Source organism: Echiichthys vipera, assembly GCF_963691815.1.
Source record: "Echiichthys vipera genome assembly, chromosome: 9".
Lineage (NCBI taxonomy): Eukaryota > Metazoa > Chordata > Actinopteri > Perciformes > Trachinidae > Echiichthys > Echiichthys vipera.
This window is the reverse complement of record NC_139834.1, coordinates 3,741,740-3,762,478: the sequence shown is the minus strand read 5'-3', so window position 1 is coordinate 3,762,478 and position 20,739 is coordinate 3,741,740. Positions and strand designations below refer to the sequence as shown.

The following is a 20,739-nucleotide window of genomic DNA, read 5'->3' as shown; positions in this document are numbered from 1 at the left end:
AAAGACCCGCTGCGGTGCTGAGGCACGAGGTAGGTTGTGTGGTTGTGTGTTTTTCTGTGTTTTGAACTGAAACGCTTAATTGGCCAAATTGATTGACGGACCAATCAAGAGTTATCACGAGCCGGGCTCGCGAGGAGGATCTCACAATGAGATTATTTATGCTAATCAAGTAGATGTCACTTCCGCCCCTTTTATTTGCGCCATTTTGGATAGGAGAGCTGCTCGGCTGGATGTGTATTGTCTGTCAGAGACAAGAAGGGGTAAAACCTTTTCGGCTGCCGGGCAAACGTAGACTGACTTCGGGCTATCCGCGTGAAAGAGCGGGTCCGCCGGTAGTTGCTCCCCGACAACAGGGACATGTGTCCGCCCTCACCACGCCAGGAAATGGAGGTTTTGATTGTCTAATGAGGCTCACAGGCTTTCTGTTCCCGTTTGCCGGACCACAGGGGAGAGGATAGCCCTTTTTTCGGCGAGGAAAGAGCCGTGTTTTCAGGGGAAGACAAACAAACCGACGGGGGCCGGGGTGGCTGCTTTCCCCCGACGCGAAGAGAGTTGTCACCCGAAAGGATATTACCGAGATATCCGGGAGAGGGGGGGACGACAAGTGAAAGTGTCCGTACATCGCCTCAGTCATCCAGGGGGGACACATTTGACTCAAACGGGAGCGCTGGATGTGAAAGCAGGTAAAGTAGTCTGTCGCGGTGTTGTCCGTAACCGTCGCGGAGGTAGTTGGATGTTAGCGCGGGTGACGGTGGTGGAGGTGATGGTGGCGGCGGTGGAGTAACGTTTCTAACCGACGCTGTGGATGGAGCTAACGTAGCCCCCTCCAAGTCAACGGAACCTCAAGTTTAATTACTTGTTTACACCCGAGGTGAGATAAAGGCGAGTGTCCTCTGTTGGGGGGGGGGAATAACGAGAGAAACGGCAGTTTTAGTTTTGAACGGTCCGTGTTGTTAATGCGAGTTAGCTAGCTTAGCATGCTAACTTAGCGCGGTGTGTGTGTGTGTGTCTCTCTCCCCCCCTCAGTCTTTGTCAGCAGCTCCCTGACAAACCGATCTGGATAGTGCCAGATGTTTACCCCAGATTACATCCACTGACACCACCGTTACCGTCACCGGCACCGTTACCGTTACCGTGAAAGCTACCCCGACTTTAACGTTTTCAATGTGGGAAAAGCTGTGAATATTCAAAGTGGAGCTAAACTGACACCACGGTGCAGACTGGAGAGTTTGCTCTCTGGGACACACATTCACTACCACCACATCCACACACACACACACACACACACACACACACACTCTTACTGTGGTGTATAAGTCACATCATGTGCTTTTAAACTGGTGGTGAAACAAAGGTGATCAGAATATCAGGGTTCATACAGGTGACACCGGGGTTGGGATGCACCTGCACCAGGTGTTGGATCCAGGGGGGAGGAGCAGGACAAGTGTCACATTATGATCATGGGTACACACACACACACACACACACACACACACACACACACACACACACACACACACACACACACACACACACACACACACACACACACACAGAGAGAGCTACATACACACACAGACCCTCAGCTTTGTTGCTAAGGGCTACAGACAGGTGTTGGACCCAAATGCACTTCAAGCATCTCAAACTTTTGTAAATATGGATGTGTCACACGCAGCTGCAAACATCTGCACGTTGAAGGGGAAGTGCAAACAACCAGAGCACAGGTGACGGTGTCCCGGTGGAGGGAGCGGTGAGGGTGAGGATCTGTGTTTGAGTCCCGGTGGAGGTTGGAGTGAGCGTGAGGATCTGTGTTTGAGTCCCGGTGGAGGTCGGAGTGAGCGTGAGGATCTGTGTTTGAGTCCCGGTGGAGGTCGGAGTGAGCGTGAGGATCTGTGTTTGAGTCCCGGTGGAGGTCGGAGTGAGCGGTGAGCGTGCGGATCTGTGTTTGAAGGTTTGTAGGCCCTTTTTTGTGGAAGGGGGAAACCTGTTTTGTGCCAGCAGCCTCCTCTCCTCCCTCTCCTCTTCCTTCTCTCCCTCCCTTCCCTCCCACCCAGCCTGCCTCTCCTTGGCTTTTTTTTTTCCTTTCTCCTTTTCTTCCTCACACCCCCTCCCCTCCCCGCCTATCCATCGCCCCCTCTTTCCCTCACCCTCTTCCATTTCTCTCCCCCCCAGACTCTTCCCTCCCTCCCTCCCTGCCTCCCTTCCCTTCCCCCCCTCCACTTCCGTCGCTCCCTCTCACTCCTCTCTCACTCCTCTCTCATCTCTCCCCTCGCACTCCTTCCACCCTAGCTCACTCGCCCCCCCCTCTCTCTCTCCCACCCAGCTCCCTCACCCCCTCCACCTCATCCTCCCTCTCTCTCTCTCTCCCCCTCCCCCTTCACTGATCTCTCTAGCTCCTTCTGTCCCTCCCCTTCCTCCCTCCCTCCCTTCCAACATCCCCTCCCTCCCTTACCCTCCCTCCCTCCCTCCTCCACTGCAGACATATTGTAGAGGCTGCTGCTGACTCAATAGGAGGCGCCATTCTGTGATGGTATTGCGAGGCAGGGAGAGAAAGGGGGCAGAGTAGAGGGAGGCTTACATAAGGGAGCTCCTCTCTAGCGCCATCTGCGAGCAGTGGGGGGAAGCAGGAAAGATGGACAGAGAGGGGAAGTGGCAAGGGTATGTGTCTCTTTCACTCACCCCAGAACTTGCACATTTCTGAATGGAAGACAGACAGACAGACAGACAGACAGACAGACAGACAGACAGACAGACAGACAGACAGACAGACAGACAGCGAGCGAGGCGGTGAGACGACCAGCCGGACGGACAGAAACTCACTTCCCAACAGTTGGTGGGAGCGCGCACGCCCAGTTCCCCTTCTCTGTGCGGTGTTTTCTAGAAGGGAAATGAGCTGAGGTGTTCACAGGAATTGTTTGGGACTGTGCTGTTCGTTGTCACCCAGCTGCCTCTATGTCATCGGGCGTCAGTGACCTTTGACCTCACTACACGGAGCTCTGATTTGAACAGACATTCGACCTGCCGCTGTCATAATGTGAATTAAACAGCCCCCTATTTCCTCTGGCAGAAGGTGCCGTCACTAGTGCTGAACTCATCCGGCTGCTCACTCTGACGTAACACCCTTTCAAAATACAATGTCCGGGTCCAAACGCTCTGTTGATATAAAACGGACACAACAGCCGAACATTTGAACATTTACGATCACCTCTTTCGTCAGTTGGACGTCTTTTTCATCCATAAGGAAGAGGTCAAATGACAATTGATCAGATTTGTTCAAACAACGGGGAACACGGCACGGCTGCGTTGTAGAAATACGAGGTTTGGACCCGGAAATCATATTTTGAAAGGGCGTAGTTAGTGACGATGACGCGTGATAATGCATGCGCGAGAGTTTTATTTATTTAATCATTGGTCTGCCTCTCTGTGAGCAATCTGTCCTTTTACTCCAGACAGCTGAGTGAGGTTTGGCTGGTCATTCAGACTCAAACATCATTTTGTCATTGGCTTTTTTTTATTTTAGTATGCAGAAAAAACTAAACTGTAGTTATCATGAATAAACCATTACGTACCAGCGTGCAACTTTTGTAAAAACACACTGGAGTTTTCTTTTAAACAAACCAAAGTTGTGTTATGTGAGAATTACAGATGCACCGATCTGATACCCGGCTCCGATTTTGACTAATTAGCCGGATCAGATATCGGATGAACAAGGCCGATCCAGTCATTTCTTTGTTTATAATATCATACGCAACAATACAGTTAAAACGATCCAGTCACTTCAATTCTACGTTTGCAACACCGGCTACATCATCAAGAGGAGCAACCATATTACGTCCATTTACATCTGTGTTCATTTGTTAGCTTTTTCTTTAACAAGGCTAATTGTTTACGTCAAGCCTGATGCCTTCACTCACATGGGCAGGTGTACGGTTCATTCATATTCAACAGTGGTATCGGATCGGTATCTGGCATCAGCCGGTACACTCGCTCCAGGTAGGGGATTGGATCGGTGCATCTCTAGTAAGAATGTTTACGCTCAGTGTGCGTATCCTTGACGTCAGACAAATGAGTTGCGTGCGTGTGTTTGCCTCCTAAACATCAGCACAGCCTCTGAAACGGTCACGTCCAGATGGGAAAAGTAGTGAAATCGACCAGAACCCTAACCCTCTATGCCGAACCATAACCATGCAACCTCGACTATTTGAGGTCAATGCCTAACCTTAACCATCTCATGAGCTAGCATCTAGTCACTAGGGGTGGGCGATATGACCTCAAATTTATATCACATTATTGTTTTTGAGGTAATGGTATAATATCACAGATTTACCCAACTCAAAACATGATTACATCTATTTCACTGTATTGAAAAAAGTCTGTTTACTGGCTCCAAATGGGAATGAAAATGGCGTATGCCTACTTGTGTTTGGGAGGAGGAGCCTGCTCCATAATGTACTGGAGTTGAGTTCGTTAATGAGATTGGTTCTCACACTTCGTAATAGCCGTGCTGTTGTTGAGTTTTCAGTGAACTGTAATGCTGCGCAACCTGCATCTAAGCAAGAAAACAGTAGCCTGGAAACAAGACACATCTGCTAAAGTCATGTTTCATGTGTTCAGGCAGATAAGTCTGGCTCCCCTCCCACACACACACAGATTTCCAGGGTCTTGATATTGTGCAGACTAATCAAAGTATCTCATGTGGGGCGGGTTTAAGATGACTGACAGCGTCACCGTCCAGTCCGCGGGTCCGTTCAGTGCAGTTTTTCCCGGCTCACGAAACTCTGAGCTGCTGTCAAACCCGACCGTGCCGATCAGATATGATTCTGTTACTGTTTTGTCCATTTCTCGTGATTTCAGTGAACTGTTTATTTGTATTTAGTGAAAGTTTGTGACCCGGCTGCCTTTGTTTTCCTCTGTGCAGGCACTGGCGTTTCACTTCTGTAATTGGTTGCAGGTCTTTTGAATTGTATCCAGAGGCATTTTGCTCTTCACCGTTGATAACGCTCCTTGGAAATCGAAAATTAACTGAAAGGCCCAGAACTAATAAGCTTATGCGATTTGTCTGATGAAGCCGGGCTAATAGACTTTCCTTGATTAAAGAGCGGACAGCCTCCCCTCTTCCGTACCTGTTCAGCTGCACGCAGCACATCGACTCACTCTTTGCTCCGCGCTCGGCTCTCTCTCTCGCTCTCTCTCTCTCTCTCTCTCTCGTGTTCTCTTTTACACAAATGCATAACAGACCCGTCTGCCCCATTGGTCTCTCTGTGCACATTCTGAATCAAAACATGATCAGGCGCAAGTTCTCTTTAACGCTTATAAGTAAGTCTTAACACATCTCTACAGTTAGGCTTCTAGTAGACACGTAGCTGCTACCACACATGCAGCAGTAGATCTTCCTTGTGCATATCTGTGTGTGTGTGCTAAAAGGTGTAAGTAATGACGGTATTGCAAAATCCGTGACGTGGCAGAGCGACACATGTGAATTACAAAAAAAAACAATCCCTCCTTGACCCAACCCTGCGATTTGCGTTGTTTACATCCATGTTTACGGTCTTCTTCCACCCTGCCTTTGCTGGGGCTCATTGCTGTGTATCTTGGTGCCTTACCGATGCACGTCAATCAGCGAAGTAGTGTGAACCCTTCGGTGGGAATGTGTATAGCATCACCCACGTTTGTCCTTGTGCGCATGCATGAATTGTAGCTCCTGTGACCTGTGAACTTTACATGGTTGTACGTTTCTCTCTGCGTTTATCTCAAACCAGTGTGCAGTGTTTTGGCATTTGATAAGCCTTTGTCTGCTACTCAAACTGGACCACCTGGATTGTTTTAATGGTCTCATCAGTACCTTTTTAAATAACACGCCCCCACCGAAGCAGCCCTGAATACCTGCGAGGGTCCACTTTGGCTTTTTCGTCTGTTTGGAACAACTTATTCTCTCTTGATAACAGACGTGACAATAACTAGTTATCACATTTGTAGTCATGTCTGAGTAAAGCCATAATGAAGCATTCCTTGATGGATAACCACGTCTAAATACCTTAAACTCATTACTATGAGAGATAGTTGAAGCCGTCAATGTTGCGTATATTATGTCTGAACGGGGTTTTGATCAAAGCTTCCCTTTTGTAGACGTTATAGAAGTCAAGTCCAGTTGAGTAAAGGGTCATTTTCCGCAAACCCCTGACTCTGGGTTAAGTCAACAGACACCTGTCCAAATAAAACCCTTCACCTGATGATAACATGCCGTCTGTGTCTTTTCTTTTCAGGTGGCCAGAATGTTCCAGCTCCCCGTCAATAACCTGGGCAGTCTGCGGAAAGCGAGGAAAAATGTCAAGAAGGTCCTGGGAGACATTGGTTTGGAGTTCTGTCGAGATCACCTAGAGGTGAGCGTGCCCGGGCTTCGGTGTTTTTATACTGATGACATTTGTGGTGATAGCTTTGCCTTAGGAAGGACGCACTCGATGCATTCTCCAGAATTTCCTCCAGATTGTCAAATATGACTTTAATTGTCTTAAAATACATATTCCCACCATCATCTCTTGCTGGGGTTTGTAATTGTTATTGTTTGGATTGATGCTAGCATATGGGAAATTTGTTTTTGATTAAATAACAGGGTTGCCAGGATACTAGAATTTCAAAGTTGATACTGATACGCAGGAAAATACACCATACACAATACCACAGAGAGAAAATTACAAAAAAGGAAGGTCCAATTTTAAAATAAAGATTAGAGCAATACAAATAACAACACTTTTAAAAAGTTGTCTGACATAGTGCAAGAAAGTAAAAGCAACTGTAGGGTGAATTTATGACCGATATGTTCAAATTCAAAGTTTTATTGTGTTGTTTAGCTCAGAGGTTTGTGTGTACATTAAATGACTCCATGAAGGAGGTGAACAAGTTGTTGTTGTCAGGTTTCTCCACAGTGTAAACAGGGATCTGGTCTGTCCTAACATCTTCAGCTACAGTCCTGTTCATCTTCTGTGTTTCTGCTGACTCAGCTCCGTATTATCGTTGCTGATTAAACAGAGTTGGTAAAGCAGCTGCCACCGTTTCTGTCCCGTTGACTCTTCGAACACGTTATTGTGTCCTCCTGTTAAATTAACGTTAGACGTGCTGGACTGATGCTGTTAGCTGCTTAGCTCTGCCATTAACGTTACTGTTTATTATTAGACGCTAGGCCTTAGCCTTTTCCCTGGTCGTTAGCCTTGTATGCTCAATTCTTCCAAACAGCACTTTTGCTTGGTTTGTTTTCTACTAAAACTGGTGCTACGGTCCTCCAGCAGAGGTGCTATCCGTGGTCAGTCAGCTCAGTGTCGTTGAGGGGATGAGCCAGCGTTCATGTGCTCAGGGAGATGAGCTCTAGCTGCTGGGTGGCATTAAGCGTCAACTGGAAGAGGCGGAGACGGCACTGTTGAGCGCAAACGTATCAATACTGTTGCAAGTTAGTATCAAATCCGATACTAGCTTTTAGTATTGATTATTTTTTATAGACAGCCCTGTTAACTAATGAGGTCACTTCTGGAGTTGAGATAGTTCCTCCATGAGGCTCAGTATGGGAAGTAGAAGTTCTGCGTTTGTGTGCCTTACACTGCTGCATACATTTAGAGAATAGTGTCGGGTGATTGGATGGATCCGCAACTGGCTGAGTAGTTTTAGGGGGGTGCTCATTTATATTTTGCACTGCCCAGACCTGGACCAACATATCGGCATCAGAAAATTGACATATCGCCCAATTCTAGTAGAGAATGTGTGATGATAGGAATCTATGACCTGGACTCATAAAATATAAGAATACAGAATAATGTTATTATGCTCATTGACACCCTGTCCTCATTCTGTTACATCTCAGTTAATGCAGGGGAAATATTCTCCTCAGGCTGAACAGCAGAAACCAAAGACTTTACATAATTTAGTATCCAGGCGATGAATTACACTGATTTTGGTGGGTTCAGATTGGCTTTTCTGTTTCACTCCCTGATGTTTGACAGGTTTTGGTAAAACGTTTATCACTTGTTTCCACATGGGACCTATGAGCCACAACCTGTATCTGCCCAGTACGATTATAAAGACCAAAAGTGACAATATATGCTTATATTCCAGCCTTAACGTTGAATGAACATGTCCCAGAGGACAAAAGAAAAGTGGGACCAGAGTTATAATTTCAACGGTGAAATATTTCTTAATACTATAGAAGAAGATTTAAAAGAATCTGTCTCTGCACTTGTTTGGTGCTCATCCAGTCAGCCTTTGTTTGACACACAGGACGGCAGATGCAGATTTTTGTTTTGTGCATGTCAACAAATCTGTTGCCTACAGTTACCCAGAAACCCCTTCTTTTTGTCCCTTTTTAAAACAGGCGTCCGCGCTGAAGCGTCTACATTTGTCTCATGCGTCCATTGAGGCAGTCTTTGCCTCGTGAATGTTTCAAATGTATATATTTCCTTATTGATTGTGTCTTATTTCATCATCAAGTGTTAAGTGTTAATCACAATTTCCTTGTTTTTTTAGGACTATAAAGACTATACCCCTCCAGAGGTGTATATAAAGCACACTAACTGGGAAGATGTGTGCATGTGGGAACCATCGCATACCAAAGTCCAGGTGTGTAACACACTCACATAAAGGTCCGGGTTCTTGCAACAATGATATTTGAATCTATTGTTTGTAATTATTACGCAACAAAATGACGTAGCGCTGAACCTAATGCAAGTTGAGGTGGTGTTTGGTCAGTTTTGAAGCAGGAACAAAATGATTTGCTGGGTCCCAAACTTTCTCAAATTGCAGCTGAACAGTGCTCTAAAATGTTTTTCTTCAACGGATATTCGATCAAACTCTGAACAGTGAAAAAATAATAGTATTTCAGAATAAATCAAGAATTAATAACTCTGGTTTCCAGGCTAGTTCACACCGCAGAGATGTAAAAATGTATCGAATGTATAATTCAATGATTTGAATTTGTAAAGTCTAAGCTTTCCCCACCTTTGTGTCTCCAGGACTACAGATCAAAGCCCTTCTGCTGCTCTGGCTGCCTCTTCTCATCCAAGTACTTCTCTGCATACAAGAGCCATTTCCGCAATGTCCACAGCGAGGACTTTGAGAACAACATTCTGCTCAACTGCCCCTACTGCACTTACAATGGTAACAAAAAGACTCTGGAGACGCACATCAAACTTTTCCACATGCCTAACAGCACCGTGCGACAGGGCCCGGGTGGAATGGTGGCGGGAGCTGGTGGGATCATGATGAAGGATGGGGTGCTGAAAAGGACCGGGGACAGCGTGGAACAGGCGGTGTACTACTGCAAGAAGTGCACCTACAGAGACCCTTTGTACAATGTAGTGCGAAAGCACATCTACCGGGAACACTTCCAGCAAGTGGCCCAACCCTATATTGTGAAACCAGGAGAGAAGACAAACGCTCAGAATGGCGGCACAGTAGGAGCGACGGGGAATACAGAGACAAACAGTGTTAGCAGTAACCAGATTCACTGCAAGAAGTGTCTGTTTGTCCCAAGGACCTACGAGGCACTTGTCCAGCATGTCATTGAGGACCATGAGAGAATTGGTTACCAGGTGACTGCCATGATTGGGCACACCAGCGTGATAGTGCCCCGCCCCAAACCCATCATCATGATCCCCCAAAAAACCCAGGGAGACAAGACCATCATTGGGATGGGCCCCAAAGGTGCGGTAATGGCCACTACCAGGTCTCCGAGCTCACAGCTTGGCCGCGTTATCATCTCATCGAAGACGGGCTTCAGCGCTCAAAGTCTTCTATCTGGGATGAAACATGACGCAGTGAGGTTAAAGGCCGGGGCCCAGTCGTTCTCTACCGGCAGCCAGCAGGTGAGGGTCACTCTACCAGGGAACGCCCAGGTTTCTGTTCCCCAACAGTCGCACGCAGCAAAGCAGCTCATCTCTGGCGGCAACATGCGGAGTCCAGTGGTCAGTGCCTCTTCTTCACTCAAATCCAACCCTCTGGGTTCACGTGTCCAGGCGGCAGCTACTACTGTGGCCTCTGTCACAGCCAAGAAGGGTGGCTCCTCAGTCCTAGGCACATCCTACACCCAGAAGTGGAAAATCTGCACCATCTGCAATGAGCTGTTCCCAGAGAACGTGTACAGTGCTCATTTTGAGAAGGAGCACAAAGCGGAGAAGGTGCCTGCTGTAGCCAACTACATCATGAAGATCCACAACTTCACCAGCAAGTGTCTCTACTGTAACCGCTATCTGCCCAGTGACACGCTGTTAAACCACATGTTGATCCACGGCCTGTCTTGCCCACACTGCCGTGCAACCTTCAACGACGTTGAGAAGATGGTGGCCCACATGCGGCTGTCACACCCAGACGAGACTGTTGGCCCGCGCACAGATTCTCCCCTGACATTCGACCTCACTCTGCAACAGGGCAATCCTAAGAATGTTCAGTTGATTGTCACTACGTATAACATGAGAGACGCTCCTGAGGAGTCGGTGGCGTTTCATGCTCAAAACAACAACTCCTCTGTGGCGTCAGCCTTGTCTGCCTCCCTAATATCGGGCAAGAAGTTAATGCATCCCAAAACGCCTTCAGTGGCTGCTGACAATGCACCAACCAAGAGTGCTCCACAGGCATCTGTGCCCTACAAGAGGGATGTGGGCAAGACACTGTGCCCTCTTTGCTTCTCTATCCTCAAGGGCCCAATCTCAGACTCACTGGCCCACCACCTGAGAGAGAGGCACCAGGTGATTCAGACTGTCCACCCTGTAGAAAAGAAACTGACCTACAAGTGCATTCACTGTTTGGGGGTTTATACCAGTAACATGACTGCCTCTACCATCACTCTACACCTGGTGCACTGTCGAGGTGTAGGGAAATCCCAAAACGGACAGGAAAGCCGGACAGCTAACTCTTCTCGCGTGAGCCAGGCCCAAAGCAGCACTCTCAAACGGCCCGGCTTCGATAGCTCTGACACTAGTGCGCCAAAACGAAGGAAGCCCCCTGGGGAAAGGGCCCACCCGCGGGACATTAACGGCCTGTTTGTAGAAAATCCTAATGAGCCTGTAGTTCTGGCGCTTGACCCCAAAGGACACGAAAATGAGTCGTATGAATCCAGAAAGGCATTTCTAACGCAGTACTTTAATGAGGCGCCGTATCCCACGCAACGGGAGGTGGAGAAACTTGCCGCCAGTCTGTGGCTGTGGAAGTCTGACATCTCGAGCCATTTTGTCAACAAACGGAGGAAATGCGTACAGGAATGCGAAACCCAGAGCGCCAGCGTGTTGCTCGGGTTCAGTATGCACGAGCTCAGCAAAGTGAGTCACGAGCTGGCGTTGGTTCCGGATGGCGTGTACGATGGCGGGCACAGCAAGAGGCGGACGTCCAAGACGCACCGAGGGTTGTCAGAGCAGGCTCTCCGGAAACACAGGGAGCTTGTTGCTGCTAACGGCGGTGTGGCCCCGCCATGGAAGGGGAAACTAACTGCGTCTGCGAAAGGTACTAAAGCAACGCCGGCTGCCCCCAAACCCAACAGTGCCAGCAGAGACCAAACCAAGACAATCAACAGCACCATACCACAAAAAATACCTCTAGACCTCTCCGAGCCCATTGCCATTGACTCTGACAGTGACGAGGGAGAGCAGCAGAAAGATAACGAGGGACGAGAGGGAGAGGTACATCTCCATGGTAACAAACTCACCGGAGCCGAGGAAAGAATGGAGCCGAGGACGGGGACTAAGATCGGTTCAGACCTAGATGATATGTCAGACGAAGACGACGATGATGAGGACGAAGATGACGATGATGAGGAGGACGACGACGATGAGGACGAGGAGGCGCACGTAGAGAATGGCTTCGGGCCCACAGAGGGCTCAGAAAGACAGGCTGCTAAAGGAAGAGACGCTCTGCCCATCATTATTCCCAAGTTCGTCCCGTCGTCCGCGCGAAGCAGGCGAGACGGGGCCCAGCTGGGCAAACAGCAGGTCTGACTGATGGAATCAAAAAAAAGACTCACACAGTCAGAGTCACACTTTTTAGATTTGATCCGCGCCAACGAATCTGCCTCGTCCGAACCGAAGAACGCCGCCCGCTTACGCTGGGTGTCTGCGGACGAACGCGCCACGAGGACTTCACAAAACAAAGCCATCCGATGACTTTTTAAAGGCAGGACTCGACGAGCGGCCGGGATCGACGTAAAGATTCGCGAACAAAGTTTTAACGTTTCGCGCCAAGACGACAGAAGTCACACCAAACAGATAGAAAGTGTTTTGCCTTCTATGTACTTTATTACGATGAAATGAGTTTAACATTGATTTGGCCGCCGAACTTGGGAAAAAAAGCGTGGCTTAAGAAATACCGAGTTGACGTGACGTAAAGCTTTTAAGCCGACCAGATAATCCAGCGTTTTTCACGTAGTTCTACGCAGATGGGTAGTGTAAATTTGTACAGTCTTTTAGACATGTTTGGACAGATGTTGCCGTACATGTGAAACTTCAATATTTGCTATTACCCGTGTGTAAGGTAGCCTCATATGTTCTACATCGGTATGCTTAACGATAGTTGTCGCTTTGGTGGCTGGTATTTTCTCGTACGTTTAAGTTTATTTTTTAACAAAAAAACCTAGTTTTTTTTGCAAAATAATATATCTATATATAAACAAAATAACATAATTGGTTTGGTTTTTTTTTTGCTTTAAACTCGATTAGATTTTTTTTTTTTTTGAATGATTTCTGTTCTGGAAGAATGGGGACGTTCTCCTCGTTCTCTCACCGTTTAAAGGAGCGTTTCATCCTCGTTTTGCAGCCTTATGCTTATCGACCGTACTGTCCCGTACTTGCTTTCTATTTTCACAATTTTAACCCCGAGGTTCCTTTTGCCCCACGCGACTGGACGGTATTCCGCCGCACCGACCTCCACAAAAGTGAAAGCAACTTTCTTTTTTCCCCCCCAAAAAAAGAGACTTGTGTTCTTTGAATTGTGTGTATTTGTTTTATGTTTTAATTTTTCACTTTAGCATTTATGAACAATAAAGTGCTGTAATTGTGCTTCTCACTGAGCTAATTGCCATGTCAGTGTCTGTGTTTAAAGTAAGGAACACGCAAGAATGAAATGGGAACCGTATGCTAGAACATTCAAAACTCAAGCGACCAAAGCAAAAACATGCGTATAAGTGGTTAAACGTAGTGTTTTTGTACCAGTTAACTCACACAGAGTCCCCACTTTGTGCTTGAAAAGGGGGCTGTACTGTACTAGGCAGCGGAGGCTAAAGGTTGTACGGCTAATGGAGCAAACGGTGCTCCATGGTGCATTGATTCTTCCTTCTCTTCAGGCCCCTAAATGTCCTTAAAATGAAATCCAAGAAGGAAACCAATCCCTTCTCTCAGCCCGTGAGCACACTTAAGCCGTAGCCTGTGACGATGGGTCATCAGTGGATGTTGCTTCATTTTAAAGGGGTCACAAGCCAAACATGCTTTATAGGTTTAAGTCTCCATAACAGCGACCAAACGTCAACAAATATCTCTATTGCGAAACCTTGCTTGCTGTTGAAACATTGCTCAACTAGAAGGATAAACACCCAACCAGTGCCATTTTGTTGCAGGGTGTCAAAGTGATCCAGTAAAGAGTCGCTGTGGCTGCAGGTTTTCATTCCAACCAAGCAAGAAAACACCTGACTGGACTTACTCCATCACCTGAACTGTCTTCACACAGTTGATTTGTTGGACCAGGTGTGTTTTTGATTGGTTGGAATGAAAACCTGCTGCCACACGGCCCTTTACTGGATCACTTTGAGACCCATGGAACAGACTGAGGGATCATTCATGAATGTAAACCAATGGAACATTAAGACAGGGTTGTTGGAGAGCAGAGGGACAATGGTGCCAAAAAGCCTGCTGCTACACCATAGCATTGTTCAGCTTAACCATGAAGTCAAGTTGTAAAAAGCGAGGAAATTAAGTTCCCTACGTTTTTACATTGTGTGGAAACATTGAGCTTGCACGGTGCGTACGTTAGTTTGGTTTCTAGAGGCGTACTGTTGTAGGTTTGCTACAGACATCGTCTTTAGAAATGTTCCTTCCTGATGCAGATTCTCATCTCATCTTCATCCTCTTATCCGGGGTCGGGTCGCGGGGGCAGCAGCTTTAGCAGGGGACCCCAAACTTCCCTTTCCCGGGCCACATTAACCAGCTCTAACTGGGGGATCCTGAGGCGTTCCCAGGCCAGTGTGGAGATCTAATCTCTCCACCTGGTCCTGGGTCTTCCCCGAGGCCTCCTCCCAGCTGGACGTGCCTGGAACACCTCCCTAGGGAGGCGCCCAGGGTTCATCCTTACTAGATGATCCTGAACCACCTCAACTGGCTCCTTTCAACGCAAAGGAGCAGCGGCTCTACTCCGAGTTCCTCACGGATGCTGAACTTCTCCCCCTCTCTCTGAGGGAGACTCCAGCCCCCCTCCTGAGGAAACACATTTCAGCCGCTTGGACCCACGACCTCGTTCTTCGGGTCATGACCGTGATACAGATTTGTATAAATGACATTGGTTCTGGACAATACAAGTTGAAAACCGCGAACAGCTGTTGCTATCATTGATGTACACTGGAGCTCAAAATTAGAGAACCTATTATAAACACTCGATTGATTCTGAAATATTGTTTTTTTACTGTTCTTGATTTAATAGAATATTCACTGAGGCTATAACACGGCTGTACCGGCACGTGTTTTTTTCACAAAATAAAGGTTTTTGTTGAAGTACCTTGTTTAAAACATGCTAATTCAACAGGGGTATAACCACAGCTGATGTTCTGTCAACTCATGAACAATAAAAAAAACAGTATTTCAGAATAAACCAAGTATTTACACTTGTGATCTCCAGTGTGTAGCCTGTCAAAGAGCTTCATTTAATCTTGTTTGACAGTCGATGCCACAAAAAACCCTATTTTGAAGTACTTTTTTTGCTTTTTTCAGAGTTTTTCTAAGTTTTTGAACATGATTTTGTAGAATACAGTTAATACAGACAGTCTAAGTGTGATGGGAGTCCTAAAAATGTAAAGCAGGGGCACCCAAGAGCCCACCTGGTAGAGCTGACACCCTACCCCCACCCATACCTGAGTCCTCGCCGCAGTGGCACGGGTTCAGCACTGACCTGCGGCCCCCCTGTCATCCTCTCTCTCCCTTCAATCTTCAGCCGCACTAAAATAATAATCTTAAAAATGTAAAAACAGTCTCTAGGTTACCACATCTCTCTTGTTTTTCATCATACCCTTGTAATCACAGTGAGGAATATCAACCCAGGTGGGCTTTTACTCACTTCCTTGTATTTGTAATCTATGTATTCTCCTGTTACATGGTCTGTTACCCTCAAATTTGACTAACCCCCTCTTTATCCTTGAGGTCAAGCTGACCCTAACAATTTAAACATCCAGAAAATGATCATAATCAAAGTTGTTACTTCAGTTTTTATGTCAGGTACTCTGAGGGTATTTGTTGACGGCCTAAATAACGTTTTAAATTAAACGCAGCACCAAACACCTTCTTATACACACACATCCAGAATACCTGTAACGTGACTTGGGAAATACACAGAAAACTAAATGAATGATCGTACAGAGACACCTGAAATTGGATCGAGGGATATTTGTTTGTGTGTTTTAAAGTAAGTATATCATTTGTAAGGACTACTTTTTGTTATTTATAATATTTGTAATGAAAGCGTTGACCAATATCAAGGACAGTGGCGTGAACAGAGTCAATTCAACGACAAAATATGTCACTTTTAGGTTTTCCCAGTTGTCCTTATGAAATTAGTAAAAGTCATTAAATATGAAGCAAAAAAAAAACAGATGTCAACCGTGTTTTTAGAGATGTTAGACATCGAATTGGGTCAAATTGACCCCAAGGAGAACAGGAGGGTTAAAAGATGCTGATGTTGAAGTTAAGACTGGTTTGGCAGGAGTTGTGTCTTCGAGCAGCCAAAAATAGCTCCGGTGATATCCAGCATTGCTTGGTAACCGAAATTAAAGTTGCCCACTAATTCATCATCACAAGATCAGAGCAGTGCGTTACCTGTGCAGAACGATGCTTTCACTGCTGTAGGCCTCGTCATTGTGACCACAGAAGTCATCGTTATAACTTCAGATGTTTGCGTTTACACTCTGATGATGCCTGAACTGTCTGAATCGTGCCAGTATACAGTACCGTATCTGTGTAACACCTCACCCACTGTACATACCGCTGCTGTCTGTAACCAGTCTGTTGGGTGAAATCACATTTGAAGTAAACCCGGTTGAGCAGGAGGTGCACAATGAGGTGTTTTGAAGAAAACATGAAACAGAATATATGACGCATTTGTCCGAGAGCTGCAACACCTGCTGTGTTGTGGTTCTGCAGCCAGAGCAAATGGACCCTGTGTGCTGTTACCAGTGATGGTCTGGATAAGCCTTCGCTGAGGTGCACCATTGGATGGTACTCTCCACACATAGGCATCAATCACATCCGACTGAGCTGCATCACACTGAGTGAGTCACACTGTTCCACCAGGTAAAGTGAGTTGAGATCATGTATGTGCGGTCGCCCAATGTATTTTTACCTCCTGGGTATTTAATTAAAAATCCCATCTATTGCCGCCTGGGATGAGGAATCTAAAATGGAGGGAAATTACCCCAGTGCAAGAGTGAGAGAGTGAGAGAGGCAAGACTCTCCTTGGCTGCCTAGGCAGTGTTGCTATGCTGTTGTAAGGAGCGAGAGAGGGAGGAAGGGAGGGAGGGAGGGAAGGAAAGGAGTGGTGGGGGAGGCTGAGGGAGAGCGAGAGAGGCCTGGCAGACTGTGGGGGAGGCGGAGGCCTCATCTGCAGTGCTGTGTGCAGAAGGAGCTCTTAACAGCCTTTCAAAGGGAGAAGGGAGACGAAAGGGGTGGGGAAAAGGAGCTGGGGGGAGGGAAGGAGAGGCAAAGGGGGAGTCAGGGAGGGATGGGAGGCAAAGAGGGGAGAAGGGGCAGATGGAGGAGGGGTGTGGGGGGTGTGTGGAAGGGGTTGAGAGAGGAGGAGTTGGGGGAGGGGATGGTGGTGGTGTAGAGACTAGCGCCCCCTGTAGCTGGAGGAGAGACACAGAGAGGCCCTGGTGTGTGTGTGTGTGTAGTTTGTGTAGTGTGTGTGTGTGTGTGTGCCGTCAGACACAAAGAGGTGCAGGCCGCTGAGACAAAACAACCCTTGTGCTCAACAGGACGGAGGCTAATTGGTTGAACTGGCCACAGGTCAGTTCAGCGCTTGCACCCACCTGGACAGCAGCGCACATCCACCTGAGCTGAGATGGCGTGTGAGGAGGAGGAGAGGGGGAGAGAAAGGGAGACAGATAAGAGGAGGTTAGGAAGAAGGAGAAGGGACATGTGTGTGTGTGTGTGGGGGGGGGGAGGGGGGGGGGGGGTTGAGCAGGTTGTTATGGAATAGCAGCTGCGGTGGAGATGCTGATGGCGCCCCCTGTAGGAAGCTGGCGGTAGATGGCATCGGATTGCTTCCAGCGTGGGGGTGGGGTGGGGGGGTAAATGTTAACTAATTTTGTACCAGCGCGTGTGCCAGTGGAAGTCGTGTTTGTGATGTTGTGCGTACTGAATTTCATCAGGTACCTCTCGTCCCCTGAATATTGCATATCGCTAGAGGTCATCTAGATCAGGGTACGACACACACCGGGACAATGACACGAGCGCAGAGAGAGAACAAGGGGGGGGAGGAGGAGAGGAGATGGGGGGGGTAAGGCCTTGCAGACTGCGGGGGAGACAAGAGGCCTCTTCTGCAGTGCTGGGTGATGAAGGGGAAGGGGAGGCGGGGTGTGTGAGAGTGGGTGGCTGAGGGGGGGAGACACAGCGGTGGGGGAGGATTGAGAGGGGTGGACTGGCAAGGCAGACCTAACCCAGTACTAGCGCCTCCTGCAGTTGGAATGGCCTTGCTACACACACACACACACACACATTCACAATGATTGCAAATGATTCATGAAGGGACTATGATGGAGTTGAATGATTCAGTAGGCAGAGGAAAGCGAGGACAAGAACAAGGGAAAGAGAGAGAGAGAGACCTGTGGCCGGTTGTGAAAGAAAGAAGTCATTTGTGAGCCAAGGAGGTGGTGATGGGGAGGCTGAGATGAGACGAAATGGGAGAAGGCACTAGAATGATGAGATATAAAGGAGAAGAGGAAATGACAGGAAACCAGACTTCTGCCATGTTGCGTAATGGTGGTCAGGGCTCAGGGTCACTGGATCAGTTTGGAGTGACGACTTGGGTCCTCTTGAGTTTTTGGAGTGGAACTAAAGTCGTAAAAAATCCAGATATTTAAGCAGGTTAGACCCAGCAATTGGTTGATTCATTCATTCATCTTCAACCGCTTGTCCCTGTCGGGGTCACCGGGTGGGGGGGGCTGGAGCAGATCCCAGCTGACATCTGGAGTGAGGCGGGGTCCACCCTGGACAGGACGTCAGTCTATCACAGGGCACATAGAGACGAACAGAGACAGACAACCATTCACACCTACGGGTGATTTAGAGACATCAATGAACCGAACACCTGCACGTCTTTGGACTGTGGGAGGAAACCGGAGAACCCGGAGAAAACCCACGCAGACACGGGGAGAACATGCAAACTCCACACAGAAGGGCCCCAGCCGGGATTCAAACCAGGAACCCTCTCATTGTGAGGCGACAGTACCACCACACCACGGTGTCGCCCCTGAAATTGGTTGATTGATTGATTTTATTTGACAATCTCTTAAAAAAAAACAACAACAAGTGCTTAAATTCAAAAAAGAGAGAGTCGGGGTAACACACGAAAAAAGGCCTAAGGCTCATTTCCATTGTGGTCCCAGGGGGCGGGAAGAATGACAATATAGTCCTCCATCCGTGGACGGGCTGTGAGCATCCTTCACCTGCATGGAATCAATTTTCAGGGACTGAGGGACGGCAGCATAGTGATAACGCTTACTGACTTAATATTTCAGCATTTTGAGAAATGTGCTTAATCGCTTTCGTGCTGAGTTAAATAAGAAATGTTGGCAGCATGCAGCGTTGCACCTGCTGTCCCCGAAGCAATTTCAGTCAGAAGCAACTGGACGTTTCACCTCTCATCCAAGAGGCTTCATCAGTTCATGTACGCATCTGACCAGGCTGGGACTGGACCAGGACCAGGACCAGGCTGGGACTGAACCAGGACCAGGACCAGGACCAGGCTGGGACTGGACCAGGACCAGGACCAGGCTGGGACTGGACCAACTAAGGGCGCACTCACACTGTCCGTCCGTCCCGTGCCCCGTGCTTTAGGGTCCTTGTCCCCCCCTCCAGGCCCGTTTGTACTCACACTACCTGGGCCTCATCGAATGCTTCTTGCTGTCCATACGTCATCACGCCGTAACACGTCACACGCATTGATGACGTCATGGCGATGCGTGGCTTTGTTTACAGATCTTTCCGTAGACCTCAGAGTTTTTGTGCGTCTTGTCGACTGTTTTTGAATCTTTTCATCGACCAAATCTGCAGTAAACACTCCACCTCCGCATCACACCAACGTGAACCTTTCACCGCCATTGTTTGAAATGTCCGCGCATGGTCCCTCCTTCTTTTTTCTATGTCCCAACAGGCGCTCACGTAGGCCTCGTGCTCGTACACGTACGGTTGCACTCACACTGGTCAAACGAACTAGACTTTACCCGTAAAACCTGTTTGGGCACGGTACGGATGGACAGTGTGAGTGCGCCCTAAATTGGCTTTGGGGATAACGACGACCTGGACACATGAGAACATTCACAGGCTTATCTACCTGCTTTAATCTCATCAAGTAGCTAAGAAGACCAGGTTGTAGCTTAAAGGGAAATTTTCCCAGGCTCTTTTTAGACAAATATATTTTATTTATATATCAAATAAGCCTTCGAGACCTTTTTTTTTCGTGTATTAACTTCTAACTCTCTGAGATGTCTCCGTTAATAGTTCGTACACGGAAAAAACTGTCTCTATGGCTTTGATGATTGCTAGTGTCGAAAAAGACCATGGGATGATTTGACGCTGGAGAGAGAGAGAGAGAGAGAGAGAGAGAGCGAGAGAGCGAGAGAGAGAGAGAGAGAGAGAGAGAGAGAGAGAGAGAGTCTTCTCTGCAGTAGTTGGTGGATGGTGGGGGGAGGGGGAGGTGCAGGGGAGGGAGGTCGAGCACCTTATCTATGGCGCTGTGTACACAGCAGGTGGGGGAGAGAGGAATGTGGTAAACAACAAACACTGGTCATTCGTTGGTGAATATGCTTTTTTAAAAGTGTATCTGGTAATTGTAAACATAAAAGTCGTGAAGTTGTTGTAGGCTACTTTCAGCCGGATGAAAGGAGACGGTGGGACACAAATGGCCAGACGTCACTGTCCTTTATAAGCTTCTGCGGTGAGGCCGCCAGTGTTTGTGCGCGGATGTTGCCTCTGATTGACCTTGGTACATCTCTCATGGGATCTTTTTATGTTGTTATGCCATGTGTCTCATGAAAAGGATATTTTAATCTTCACATGTCCTTTACCTCGTTGAATAACGGAAAAAGGGAAATTAAAATATCTGTGGCGGAGGAGTTCTCTAGGCCGCTGAGGTGGAAATAGACCGTTTTCACAGCAGCCATTGTTGAGTATGAAAAGCACAGTTATTACTAATAACATGAACTATTGACTGGAGATCAAACTCAGAGGACAAATAATAATACATGATTTATTCTGTTGTTTTTTATTGTTCAGAATTTGATAGAATATCCACTGTGGCTAT

The 20,739-nt window shown here is 47.6% G+C and overlaps 1 protein-coding gene across 1 annotated transcript; it reads left to right on the top strand.

Annotated features, from left to right (window-relative positions):
• The first annotated feature begins 259 nt into the window (after positions 1–259).
• adnpb (activity-dependent neuroprotector homeobox b) lies at positions 260–13,033 on the top strand. The gene is made up of 4 exons (XM_083920833.1): positions 260–683; positions 6,264–6,380; positions 8,509–8,601; positions 8,994–13,033. The coding sequence occupies exons 2-4, from the start codon at positions 6,273–6,275 to the stop codon at positions 11,964–11,966; spliced, it is 3,174 nt and encodes a 1,057-aa protein (XP_083776959.1). The 5' UTR covers positions 260–683; positions 6,264–6,272; the 3' UTR covers positions 11,967–13,033.
• The last annotated feature ends 7,706 nt before the right edge of the window (positions 13,034–20,739 follow it).